The 14,185-nt window shown below is 37.9% G+C and overlaps 1 protein-coding gene and 1 pseudogene across 1 annotated transcript in view; one reads left to right on the forward strand and one right to left on the reverse strand.

Moving 5' to 3' along the window:
• The window catches only part of BRWD1 (bromodomain and WD repeat domain containing 1), a 129,163-nt gene that overhangs the window by 85,690 nt on the left and 29,288 nt on the right, over positions 1 to 14,185 (forward strand). The window contains exons 30-32 of the mRNA XM_023519584.1: positions 8,405 to 8,560; positions 8,976 to 9,096; positions 10,008 to 10,133. Coding sequence (XP_023375352.1) covers positions 8,405 to 8,560; positions 8,976 to 9,096; positions 10,008 to 10,133 — 403 coding nt within the window. The remainder of the gene's footprint in view (positions 1 to 8,404; positions 8,561 to 8,975; positions 9,097 to 10,007; positions 10,134 to 14,185) is intronic.
• Positions 14,030 to 14,185, reverse strand: part of LOC111728713 — a 1,744-nt pseudogene continuing 1,588 nt past the window's right edge.

Consider the following 14,185-nt stretch of genomic DNA (forward strand, 5'->3'; position numbering starts at 1 on the left):
CCAGCCTTTTCTCCATGCTGGCCTTCCCGCTGCTGTCACTTTCTGAAGGGCTTGGTATTTATTTATTTATTTATTTATTGAGACAGGAGCCTCAAGTTGTCCCCCTGGGTAGAGTGCTGTGGCATCACAGCTCACAGCAACCTCCAACTCCTGGGCTCAAGCAAGTCCCCTGCCTCAGCCTCCCGAGTAGCTGGGACCACAGGCGCCTGCCACAGTGCCCAGCTATTTTTTTTTTTTTTTTTTGGTTTCAGCCGTCATGGTTGTTTGGCGGGCCTGGGCTGGATTGGAACTCTCACCTTGGGTGTACGTGGCTGGCGCCTTAGCTACTTCAGCCACAGGCGCTGAGCCAGGGCCTGGTATTTAAACTTAGCTCATTTCCTCCGGTGATTTTAGTTTTCTCCTTCCTTTCTTTAGGCAAGTCTGAGTATGTCTCTTGTTCCTTTCATTTGCCATTATTGAACATTTTAGCAACTGAATTATTTTCCTCTTGTTAATCTTTTTAAAAAGTCTTATGTATCTCTTACCATAAGAGATTTTATCTTTTGTCGCTAGTGTTTATTCATTTTATATAAAAACACCTATTAGTCCACAGCTTCAGCATTTCAAGACATGTGAAATCTTTCCTCCATGAGATTTTGCTGTGCCTGCTCCAGAGGCCAAGTCCTTTTCCTTTATGTTTTATTCTGTTATATCCATATCAACCATTGTGTAGCTTTGGAAATTGGATTTTTTTTTCCCCAATAATAGGACTCTGGAAAGTCACCATTGACTGTTTTTTGTTTTTTGGTTTTTTTTTGAGTGTAGTAACTTATAGTGGTACCAACTATATGAAAAGACCTTTTATAATAATATAAAGCATATACTACATAAGTAAAAGCTAACTTTTTTAGGTCTCAGAAAACTTCTTTAATCTTACTTTGAGGTCAGTGCTTTGTTATGAAGTCTACAGATGAAGAAACTAAAGCTAGAGAGTTTTAAGCCTTTTGTCTAAAGTCATATATCTAGAAAAGACAGGAGCTTGGAGTCCATCTAATTTGAGCCGTCTGGCTCCAGCCGGTACTTTAACTGCTCTTTACAGCTACAGTTATCCTTACTGTGAAGGATATTATAAATCAGTGCAAACACTTTCAGAAAGAGCTTTTACGTGTTAATCAGACCAATAAATCTTTAGAGGGACATAAGTAAGCAGAAAAATTAGGAGGCAAATAAAGAGAGGCTTAGTCAAGGAAATGTACATTAAAGAAAGAGGTATTTTCATTCTGTCAGATTTTAGATCAAGAACTTCTCTTCTATTGATGTTTTTCTCCTTTTAGAATTTTCCAAAAAAAAATCTGAGTACATGTATTTCATTTTATTTTTCGAGAATGTGTTCTTCATTTTCAGTTTTTGTGCTTTAAAAATCTTTATTTTGAGGCTGGATGCGGTGTGTAGTGATTCACACCTGCTGTTTGGAAGGCAGAGGGTAGAGGATTGCTTGAGTTGAGGAGTTTGAGGGACTAGCTTGTGTAAGAGTAAGACCCTGTCTCTACAAAACGTAGAAAAACTAGCAAGGTAGGGTGGCACTATAGTTGGTAATGTTGGCTACTTGGGGCTAAAGGTAACATACAGGACAGTCATCCTCATCAGGATAATAGGCTTGTTGATGTTGTGTACATTTGCATAGCATGTCTGTGTGTGTGTGTATGTGGGTATGCAAAAAATTATGTGTAGTTCCAGCTACTCAGAGAGGCTGAGACAAGTAGGATGGCTTGACCCCAGGAGTCTGAGATTTCAGAGAACTATGATGATGTCACTGTACTCGTAGCAGAGATAATAAGAGTGAGACCCTCTCTTAAAAGCAAACAAAGAAAAAAGCTTCATTTTGAAATAATTGCAGAGAAGATCAGGTACGTTCAGGGTGGTATGGCTGTAGATAGTTTTGAAATAATTTCAGACTTAAAAAATGTAACAAAAATAGTACAAAGAATTTCCAGCTACCTAAATCTCCCTTCTTACGCAGCTAGCACAATTTAGTTATCTAAATCAGGAAGTTACACTGATAAGAGTACCGTATTGAACTATAGATTTTATTCAAATTTTGTCATTTCATTAATGGTCTTTCACATTTTAGATTTAATTGCTGCATTTTCTTGATCAACTTTCATCTGGGATCCCTTAGTCTTTCACTCTTTCATGACCACAATGCTTTCTTTGGAGGACTGCTGGACAGTTATTTGGTAGAATTCCCATTGGTTTGGATTTGTCTTATGTTTTCTCTTGATTAAACCCAAGCTTTGCATTTTTGGTAAGAGTGTCAGAAAAGTGACGTATATCCTTTGCAGCGCATCATTTCAGGAGGCACAGGTGTGTCCTGTTGCTGGGTGTTAATACAAATGATTTCAGTCGGATGGTGTCTGTCAGGTTCCTCCCCCTGTAAAAGTATGTACTTTTTTCTTTGTAATTTTTGCCTTATGGCGATGTATTTATATGCTGCAAATAATCCTGTTTCTCATTTTCCACGCACTATTTTTAGCATTTCTTGATGATTTTCACTTGAAATAATTACTGTGGTGTTTCCCAAATAATAGTAATAGTTTTCTGTTTTCATTATTTCTTTTACAAGTATTAGTTGGAATTTTAATATCAGATGGATCTCCTTTCTTATTTATTTACATTAATATATACTCACATTTTTGTAAAATAAGAAAATCTGTACTCAGTTGCTGTCATTACTTAATTTGGTTGCTACATTATCAGAGATTTGGTCTTTGGGAACCTGTACAGCTTTCTCCTATGTCCTCTTGATGTTTCTTTTCATCCCTTGAGTATTTTCTTTTTGCTGTTGAAGGCTCTCTTAAACCGGCAGTTTTCATGGAGCCAGTGTCTATTTTATTGATCAATGGTATGTAGAAACCAGGATATTTCTTCTTATTGATGAACAATGTTCCATTGTTTGTATGTACCACATTTTATCCATTTATTAGTTGGATTTTTTAAAATTTAAGGTTTTAATTATTATTTTTAGAGAGTGTGTCTCACTTTGTCACCCTCGGTAGAGTGTCATGGTGTCACAGTTCACATCAGCCTCCAGCTCTCTTGGGCTTAGGCGATTCTCTTGCCTCAGCCTCCCAAGTAGCTGGGACTACAGGCACCTGCCACAATGCCTGGTTATTTTTTGGTTATAGTTGTCATTGTCGTCTGGCAGGCCCAGGCTGGATTTGAACCCACCGGCTCCAGTATATGTGGCTGGTGCCCTAGCCGCTTGAGCTACAGGCACCAAGCCCATAGTCACTTTGTTGTGCTATCAAATATTATTCTATCTAACTATATTTTTGTACCCATTAACCATCTCCATTTTATTCCTCTCTCTCTATTGCCTTCCCAGCCCCTGGTAACCATTATTCAACTCTCTGTCCCTGTGATCAGTTGTTTTTAATATTTAGCTCCCACATACATACGACTGAGAGCATGCAAGTTTGTCTTTCCGTGCTTGATTTACTTGATTTAACATAATGTTCTCCAGTTCCACCCAAGTTGTTGGAAAGGGCAGGATTTCATTCTTTTTTATGGCTATGTAATAGTCTTTTGTGTATGTAAGCCACAGTTTCTTTATTCATTTATCAACATTAAAGTTGATTCCATATCTTGACTGTTGTGAATAGTGCCGTGATTAACATGGGAGTGCAGATAGGTTTTCAACATGCTGATTTCCCCTCCTGTGGATATACTCAGATACCCAGCAGAGGGATCTGCAAAAGAATGAAATCTGTATCTCTTGCCATATACAAAAATCAAATAAAATTGGATTAAGGACTTAAATCTAAGAATTGAAACTATGAAATTACTGAAGAAAACATAAGGGAAATGCTTGAGGACATTGGTCTGGGCAGTGATTTCTTGAGTAACTTCCCCAAAGCACAGGCAACAAAAGCAGAATTAGCAAAAGCACATCAAGCCAAAAAGCATATGCATAGCAAAGGAAACAAAATGAAGGGACAACCCATAAAATGTGAGAAAATACTGTATTGCAAACTATCCATTTGACAAGGGATTAATAACCAGAATATATAAGGTATTCTGATAGCTCACTAGGAAAACAATCTGATTAAATTACATGCAAAGGATCTGAATAGACATTTCTCAAAAAAAAAAAAAAACATACAAAAGGCTAATAGGTATATGAAAAAAGTGCTTAACATTATCAGTCAAGGGCACTGGCCCCATGTACCGAGGGTGGCAGGTTTAAACCTGGCCCCGACCAAACTGCAACAAAAAAATAGCTGGGCGTTGTGGTGGGTGTCTGTAGTTCCAGCTACTCGGGAGGCTGAGGCAAGAGATTGGCTAAGCCCAGGTTGCGGTGAGCTGTGACGTCATGGCACTCTACCAAGGGCAATGAAGTGAGACTATCTCTAAAAGAAAAAAAAATTATCAGTTATCAGAAATACAAATCAGATAAACACAAGATATCACATTACCCTGGCTTAAAATGGCTTCTATTAAAGAGATAGGCAGTGATGAATGCTGGTGGGGATGTGGGGGAAGGGGAACCCTTGCACACTGTTGATTGGAATGTAAATTGGTACAACCACTATGGAGAACCACATGGAGATTCCTCAAAAACTCGAAAGAGGACATTTGGATTTTGTCCACTTTATGGATATGAATAATGCTGCTCTGTGAACATGTACAAATGTCTGTTCATCTCTTGAATTGGAGAGGCATTGCTGGTACTCTGTACATGGTAACTTGATACATTTAACCTTTTGAGGAAAGACAAACAATTTTCTGAAAAGCAGGTTTGCCATTAATTTACATTCTCGGCTCGGCGCCTATAGCTCAACCGACTAAGGCGCCAGCCACGTACACCTAAGGTGGCGGGTTTGAATCCCCAGCCCGGACCCGCCAAACAACGACGGCTGCAACCAAAAAATAGCCAGGCGTTGTGGTGGACGCCTGTGGTCCCAGCTATTTGGGAGGCGGAGGCAAGAGACTCGCTTGAGCCCAGGAGTTGGAGGTTGCTGTGAGCTGTAATGCCACGGCACTCTACCCAGGGGGACAGCTTGAGGCTCTGTCTCAAAAAAAAAAAAAAAAAAATTTACATTCTCAACAGCAGGTATATTTGTACTCTATTTTCTTTACATTCTGGATAACACTTCTTCTTTTTTTTTAATTATGCCTTCCTGGTATTTGTGAAATGGTATCTTATAGGGTTTTTTTTGTTTGTTTGTTTTGTTTTGAATCTCAAGCTGTTGCCTGTGGCCTCACAGCAACCTCAAACTCTTGGGCTTAAGCGATTTTCTTGCCTCAGCCTCCCAAGTAGCTGGAACTACAGACGCCTGCCACAATGCTTGCCTGGCTTTTTGTTGTTGTTGTTGCAGTTGTCATTGTTTCACGATGGGTTTGAACCCGCCAGCCTCAGTGTATCCAGTGCCCTACCCACTGAGTACGGGTGCCACCCATATGTTATGGTTTTGATTTGCATTTCTTTGTGGTTAATTGTGTATCTTTTCATTTGCTTTTTTATCATTTCTATATCTTGGGAGAAATGTTTACTCAGATCTTTCCTTCATCAAATGGGCTGTTACTTTTGAATAACATAATGTTCTTTCTCTGATCTGTGTGTCTGTGGGCTTGCTTATTATTATTTTTTTTTAATTGTCTGTTCACTATTTCGTTTTGGATAGTTTTTGTTGCTGTGCCTTCAAGTTTACCTTTAGAATGTCTGATTTGCTTTTATCACCATTTAATGTAATTTTTACCTTACTCGTTTTCATGTCCAAAAGTTGAACTTCAGTAGTTTTTTTTTTTTTCCTTTTTTTTTTTTTCGATATCTTCCATGTTTCTCATTATGGGTATTGATTTCTTGATTTTTCACAGTGCCTTGTAATTTTTTTCTGCCCAATATGATCTGCAGGAAGTAATTTTTAATTTTATATCAGACTGTGGATTTTACCTTATTGATTGGCATATATTTTTGTATTCTTTTTTTAATTAAATGATAGCTGTGTACATTAATGCAATCATGGGGTACAGTGTGGTGTTTTCATATACAATTTGAAATATTTTCATCTAACTGGTTAACATAGCTTTTATGTCATTTTCTTATTGTTTTAAGACGTTTGTATTCTACTTTCAGAAAGATTCACTGTACCCTTGTAAGATAACCCATAGAGGTGATCCCTCCAATCACCCACCCTCCACCCACCCACCCCCTCTCCTCCCCCCCCATATTCTTAGGCTATAATTAGGTTATAGCTTTCATATGAAAGCTATAAATTAGTTTCATAATAGGGGTGTGTACATTGGATACTTGTTCTTCCATTCTTGTGATACTTTGCTAAAAAGAACATTTTCCAGCTCCATCCATGTAAACATGAAGGAGGTAAAGTCGTATTTTTGTATTCTTACAAGTATTTATAAACTTTGCTCTTTGACACACTTAGTGAGTAACAGTTTTATCCTTTTTAGATATGTGTGGTGGGTTTGGGAAAGTGCTTAGCTTACAGCTAATTTCCTCCCTTCTGAGGCAAACCATTTTATGTCGTCTATCCAGTTCTGTATGGATCATGAAGTTTTCCAGGTTGGCTGGTAGAATAGACAGGGTTCCTCGCCCCTTTGAGCACCAGGCTTCCTTTTCTGTAATTTTCATTTGCTGCTTTTCTTAGCTTGTTATTTTTTCACACATCCGATCTGATCCGTATTCAACAAAGTGGTTGGGAGGAAGCCTTTGCAGCTTTCTTCTCTCCTTTGCTCTGCTCTATGAACTCCAGCTTCCTTGTCTTTGATTCTCATTCTGTCTTTTAACCTCAGGTAATTTGTCTGGTTTCCCTTGGGTTCCTCTTCCTTGTGTCATGGCCTGGCTAGTCTTTCAAGACAAGCTGGAATAATTGGAGGGTTCACTTTTATTCTGTGGGAAGCCTGTCCTTTGCCTAGAATTCAGTGTTTTAAACCATTTATGTCAGCGGTTTTCAACTTGTGGGTCGCAACCCCTGTATTAAAGGTTCAAGGCATTAGGAAGGTTGAGAACCACTGCTTTATGTGATTTGTCTGGTTTTTTGTTTGTTTAGCCTGAATGATACTTGTAGTTCCTATTATTCTGTCTTATTCAAAAACAAACAAAAAATCCTAGTTAACTTGCTAGATTCAGCACTTGCTCTATGGGAAGCACCGTTCTGAGTGCTGTATGTGAAAAATTCTCTCAACAACCCTTGGGGTGGAAACTTCTTCACTGTCCTTATTTTGCAGGTATTTAATTTTTAAGACATGGGTTAAAAGCTTGCCCAATATCATGTTTGGGTGGTATAGATAAGATTTGAACACAGATTCTGACTTTGATAAACCAGCATTTTTAGCACTTTGTTTTGTTGCCTGCTCACACAGCCTCATGGTCTTCCCTTTTGATTAGACAGAATAGTAAAAGTGTAACTCTGCAATAAAGTGTGAAAATACAAACATTTTGACTTTCAAAGGCAGCAGGATGTCTTTTTCCCCTCTATTTTATGTTCATACAGAAAGTAAAATTGAAATCCCTTTCTTTGCAAGAACATGGATTTTAAGCTCATAGGAATCATTTCCATTCATGCTTAAAAAATTTTCCATCCCTCAGCTGAAAGTAAGAATACAAAGAAGACAAAAGTTCTAGTCAAAGCTATTACAGTTAAGAGGGTTTACAGAAGAATTAAACTGGCATTATGTAAAATGTATGTTTGTAGGAATTTTAACTGATGTATTTCTAGAGGAAAAGCTCCAGTTAAGCATTCCCTCAACCATATAGTTTATAAAGCTGTTAATGATGCTCATCTGATGCCCTTCTCCATTGGAGCAGCATGTTAAATTAACCTAATAGCCAACACACAATAGATGATATTCCTTATCTGTATATTAGAACTGTTGTTATATGGTAAGTTAAAGTATTTAGAACTTCCTCTGTTTTTTGTGTTCTTTTGCTTTCCTTCTAGGAGTTTCTTAAAACTTCTCCCTGCTTCATCTGAGCCCTTTGAAAATTAAGAAAATTAGCCATTTGTCATAGTGGGATTATTTTACTGATTTTTGTCTTGACTTTTAAAAAATTACTTTTTAGTTATATACGTTTTAATTTTTTAATATTGTCAAATTCAATTGGTGTTTTCAGAGGCCTCTGTATTAAATTTGCCTTTGCAGAAATAGACTGAAAATGTGATAATGGCACCCTAAAATATTTTTAATTTTATCAGTGTGAGTAGATTGTGCCGGAATTTAAGTAATTTGGTAATCTCAGTAATTTAATAAGAGTTGTACATTTGAACTCTATTTTGGACTGCGAAGGTAACCTATTTTATAAGCTTTGAAAATTGAATTTCAGTGTAGTATACATTTGTTTTCTCAGTTGATTTTTTCTTTTTCTTTCTTTCTCACCCCTTTCTGTTCTATTTTTTGGGATCCATAGTTGATCCACCTGAAGAATTAGGGGCTAGTATTTCTGTCACCTCAGAAGAGCTGGAAAAATTGCTCTACAAACCTCAAGATGGTGAGTGGGGCCAGAAATCGAGAGATGAAGAATGTGACCGAATTATTAGTGGGATAGATCAGCTTTTGAATCTTGGTAAGTTTTTCCGGGTGAAAAGTTACATTTTCAAGTATTTTATAAATGTATTTTAAAATAATAGTGTAATTGAGGTTGTGTTCTTTGCCACACTCATTATTTTATTTTTTGGTTTAGCCCAGGGGTCCTTAAACTTTTTAAACAGGGGGCCAGTTCACTGTCCCTCAGACCATCGGAGGGCCAGAATTCGGGCCCCGGGACCTGTCGGCTGCTAAGCAGGACAGGCAGCGGCGGCAAAAACACCGGTGGGCCGGATAAATGTCCTAGGAAGGCTGCATGTGGTGGTCCGTGGGCCGTAGTTTGAGGACGCCTGAGTTAGCCTATAATGTTGCATGGGGCTCCATCTTATTTGTAGAGAAGTATCATTTGGAGGTAATGGATTCATTGATTAAAATTTGTCTATTTTCCCTAACAGATATAGCAGCAGCTTTTGCAGGCCCGGTTGATCTATGTACGTACCCAAAGTACTGTACTGTCGTAGCTTATCCAACCGATCTTTACACAATTCGAATGAGACTTGTTAATCGATTTTACAGGTTAGTAGAAACCTGCTCTCAAAACGGTTTAAAAAGCTATTTGGCCATATCAACTAGGGTAAAGAAAGAGGTGGTAGAATTGGGAGCTGATTAACATTATTTTCTATTTTTCTCTTTCATTACGAAATTGTGTTAGATGGCTATGAGGGAGGTGTGAGTCAAACCAAGTGTAATATCAAATACTGTATTTTCAGTCCTTATGTCATCTGTTTTTATCCTTAGAAATTAAGTTTAAGTAGCGAGATATTATGTTTTTTTATTTGAATATTAAATTCCCATTCAACTGTTTCATTTACAACTATTTAATTAGTTAATATTTGGAATTTGGCCTTCAGTGAAAGATTAATTTCCCAGAAACATTAACCTTTTTTCTTTGGCCTCTAGAACACTCTTAACTATAAAACTTCTTAATGATTTTTATAGCAGTTGATGGTGTTTTATTTTTTATATTTCAACTACTTTAAGAAATTACCATTACAAGAGTCTCCTGGAATCTACATTATTGATGTAATTTATTTCTGTAGTCAAACACTGGAATGTGCATTCAGATCAGAAACCACTTTGCCAGTTGGCAGCAAAATTGACTCTTAGAGTTGATGATATTTAACATTTTCTTCATTTGAGTTTCAGTGGCGTTAAAGGCTGTTTAAAAAGGAAAGGTTGCTTCATTAGTTTTCCGTATGTGATTTAGTGATTTGTTAAAATTTTGGTTTCTGAATTATTTTCTGTAGTTCAGTGTCCAGTATAATTGCTTATGACTGTTCAACTTGACAGCATTAAAAAGTATTCATTATTGCTTTGCACTTCAGTATAATTAATGCCATGCTGTTAATTCACATGCTGAGGTATTTTTTCTTTTAACTTGGTTTCTTTCATTTTCTAAGCCCTAAATTGCCTGCTTTATTTTAAAGGAGGCTGTCTGCATTAGTTTGGGAAGTCAGATACATAGAACATAATGCCAGAACATTTAATGAACCTGGGAGTGTAATTGCAAGATCAGCTAAAAAGATCACTGACCAACTTCTAAAATTTATCAAGTAAGTTATCTCATATCACAGATGTTGTATAAAAGACACTTTGCACATTGTACTCTTGACCATCTAGTTTTTATTTTCTGAACTGTACACTTAATGTTTTACTTAAGTGACATTTCTTTACGTAGTTACTATAATTATAATTTTAGTAAAGAAATGGGAAATTGAATAATTCAGTTTTTCAGCTTGTTACAATTTTGAACTAATTTCATACAACGTAGAGTTGCCATGTGCTCTTCATCTGTAGACTTCCCTTAGGTTAACATTTTACTCACTGTGGTATATTTATAAAATGTTAAAATTAATCTTGCTATAATATTGACTATGTTGAGTGTAGGATTTATTTGAATTTCACTAGTTTTTACACCAGTATCCTTACAGTGATTGAGAATGTAATCCATTTAGTATTTTGTTTTCTTAGTCTACTTCAATTTTTTCTATTATGACCATACCATTTTGTGGATATTGTTTACTTATTTTGTAGATTTCTTATGATTAGATTTAGTTTCATTGTATCTTGGTTTTTTTTTTTTTTTTTGAGATAGAGCCTCAAGCTGTCACCCTGGGTAGAGCGCTGTGGCATCGTAGCTCACAGCAACCTCCAACTCCTGGGCTCAAGCGAGTCTTCTGCCTCAGCCTCCCAAGTAGTTGGGACCACAGGTGCCTGCCACAATGCCCAGCTATTTTTTGGTTGCAGCCATCATTGTTGTTTGGTGGGCCCAGGCTCGATTCGAACCCACCACCTTAGGTATATATGACTGGCACCTCAGCCACTTGAGCCATAGGGGCTGAGCCTTTTTTTTTTTTTTTTAAATCTTGGGCTCTTACAGAGGGGTACAGATGTTTTTGGTTACATGTATTGATTTTGTTACCTCGAGTCAGCGTTATAAGTGTACCCATCACCCAGATAGGGCTTGTTGTATTGGTTAAGTAGGTTTTTCCCATCCCTCTTCTTCCCCCTGCTTGATTTCCACTGTTGTATTTCCTGCTGTGCACATGTGTGCTCAGCAGTTAGTTCCGTTTCACTGCTTCATTCATTAGATGTTTCACTTACGATAATGGTTTCTAGTTCCATCCAGTGTTGCCAAAGTCCTTTAGTTCACCTTTCTTTGTTTCTAAGTAATATTTCATAGTAAATATACACCACATTTTGTTAATCTGTTTGTGAATGGATGGGCAGTTTGGTTGATTCCACATATGGCGCTGATGCCCTACTCCTTTGAGCCACAGGTGCTGCCCGCATCTTTGTTTTTTTGTTGTTGAGATTTTCTTTCCTTTCTTTTTTTTTTTTTTGAGACACAGTCTCAGTACGTTGCCTTCAGTAGAGTACGGTGGCATCATAGCTCACAGCAACCTCAAACTCTTGGGCTTAAGCAAGTCTTTTGCCACAGCCTCATGAGTAGCTGGGACTACAGGCACCTGGCTATTTTTTGTTGCAGTTGTCATTGTTGTTTAGCTCGCCTGGGCTGGGTTCGAACCTGCCAGCCCCAGTGTATGTGGCTGGGGCTGTAACTACTGTGCTACAGGTGCCAAGCCAGTTGTTGTTGAGATTTTCAAATGTCATGTAGAAGTGATTACAGACAATGAGATATCTTAGGAAACACAGTCCACGTCCACATCCTTCTCTTCTTGTGTCTGCTTTCTTTTATGTGCGTAATGGGCCCAGATAGGATGAATGCTTTGCTTGACTTCTTTGATTTCCAGTAGGTCTTTTATTTTTCTTCAATTTGTTAACTATAAATTTAACTTGGCACTTCTGTTCCATCTTGTAGACTTTCTTCATTGCGTCAGCATTTTTATTCTAAAGCTCTCACTGGTATTTGACAGGTTCATTTCTACATTTTTCAAATTCAGATGAATTAACTTTTTACACCAGCTGCTTTACAGAATGCTTTTAGTCCACTAATCTTGCGAGGACTGCACTTTATAAAGTTTTTATGGCATTTGGATTCACAGAATTGGAGCAGCTTGTAATAGTTGGAGATAAAACAACATGCCATGGCCAGGGTAGATGGGTCTCAGAGGGGAAGTAACATTTCCCAATATTTATGGCCCTTACTGACCAAACACCAAGCTTGCACACCAGTCGCATGTTCTAACGCATCTTTCTTGAAGAAAAGTGATGCATAATTTCTAGATAATTCAGAGAGAACTTACAACCTTTTCAGCTAGTTTTAAAATGATTTCTGTTTATCAGATTTCTTTTCTTTTTTTTTTTTTTTGAGATAGAGCCTCAAGGTGTCGCCCTGGGTAGAGTGCTTTGGCATCACAGCTCACAGCAACTTCCAATTCCTGGGCTTAAGCAATTCTCCTACCTCTGCCTCCCAAGTAGCTGGGACCACAGGCGCCTGCCACGACACCTGGCTATTACTTTTTTTGTTGCAACCATCGTTGTTTGGCAGGCCCAGGCTGGATACGAACTTGCCAGCTCTGGTGTATGTGGCTGGTGCCTTAGCTGCTTGAGCCATAGGCGCTGAGCCTATTTATCAAATTTCTAAATTCACTGGTTTTTAAAACTGGCTTTAAGAACAGGCCCCAAACCTAGGCAACTACCAGAAACCACATAACCTAGACCAAGAAGATATTTCAAACCATCTTAGTTTCCAACTTAGGGGAAACAACAGATTCCACTAAATCCTAAAGAGCCCCCTTCCCCCTTTATTTTTGAGAGAGAGTCTTAGTCCATCCCCTAGAAAGAGTGCCATGGAGTCATTGCTCACTGCAACCTCAAACTCTTGGGCTCAAGTGATACTTTTGCCTCAGCCTTCCAAGTAGCAGGGACTAGAGGAATTTGCCCACAACACCTGGCTAGTTTTTTTCTGTTTTTAGTAGAGATGGGGTCTTGTTCTTGCTCAAACTAATCTTGAACTCAAGCGAGCTACCCAGCTCACCCTCCAGAGTGCTAGGATTACAGGTGTGAGCCACCTGAGCCCAGTTCTGAAGAGGATTTTTTGTGAAAAAGGGCTTGGTGTACTAAAGATTAGATGCCCAGGACAATTCCACATTTTACTAGGGAGCCTTAAAAAAGTTGTATCTTATGAGTAAATGATGGCTGTGCTCACTGACAGCATCATCACCACCTAACCCTCACAGCATAACTAAAGGTGCTAAAGAATAAGTTGTACATTTTTACTCACATAGCAATACAATTGCCAGGTTCTTTTTTACTCAGAAAGAGGCTCAGAAAAACTAAACATTAGAAGATTTAAGAGTATCAAAAATTTAAAGTCTGCACATTTTCTCTATACATGAAAGTTATTAAATAAATTACATTTAGTTGTCCTACTTAACTATATACACACACAGACACACACACATATATAATTTTAAATCAGATACTTCTCATTTGAGAGAAAGTAGAAATTATTTAAAAGAAGGAGTATGGGTAAAGGATGAGCTGTATATATCCAACTCAAATTACATTAAAAACCAAATACAAAAAGAAGTGAAATTTTCCAAAAAGGAAATAAAATAAATATTCACTATTCCTCTCCCAATGTAGGTAAAATACCCTAAAGAAAAAACCTATCTGGATTGAGACACTTTCTCACTTTGATATATGTAAATAAAAATAAATTCCATGTTGCCTATGTTTTTAGGCTTTTTTTTTTAAATTGAGACAGTCTCACTTTGACCCTCAGTAGAGTACTGTGGTGTGATAGCTCACAGCAACCTCAAACTTTTGGGCTCAAGAGAATCTCTTACCTCAGCCTCCCTACTAGCTGGGACTACAGGCACCTGCCACAGCTATTTTTTTTTTTTAAAGCAGGCCCAGGCCAGGTTTGAACCCACCAGCCCTGGAGCATGTGGCTGGCACCCTAACCACTGAGCTATGGGAGCCCAGCCATTTTAGGGTTATATAGTTAGAAATATATATTCCACTTTCATGGACAGGTCAGCTAGGGAAAGGGAAGTAAGTGCAATATCATTTGAATTGGTTGTCTACATACTGGGTGGGGCTTATTCCTTTTCTCCAGCTTCTTTGCACATGTGAAGCATATGCCATATGATGTCCTGTTTTGCCCTGGACAATGCAACAATTTTTTTTTTTTTTT

Source organism: Otolemur garnettii, unplaced genomic scaffold (assembly GCF_000181295.1).
Source record: "Otolemur garnettii isolate 467f Iridium unplaced genomic scaffold, OtoGar3 scaffold00180, whole genome shotgun sequence".
NCBI classification, from domain to species: Eukaryota; Metazoa; Chordata; class Mammalia; order Primates; family Galagidae; genus Otolemur; species Otolemur garnettii.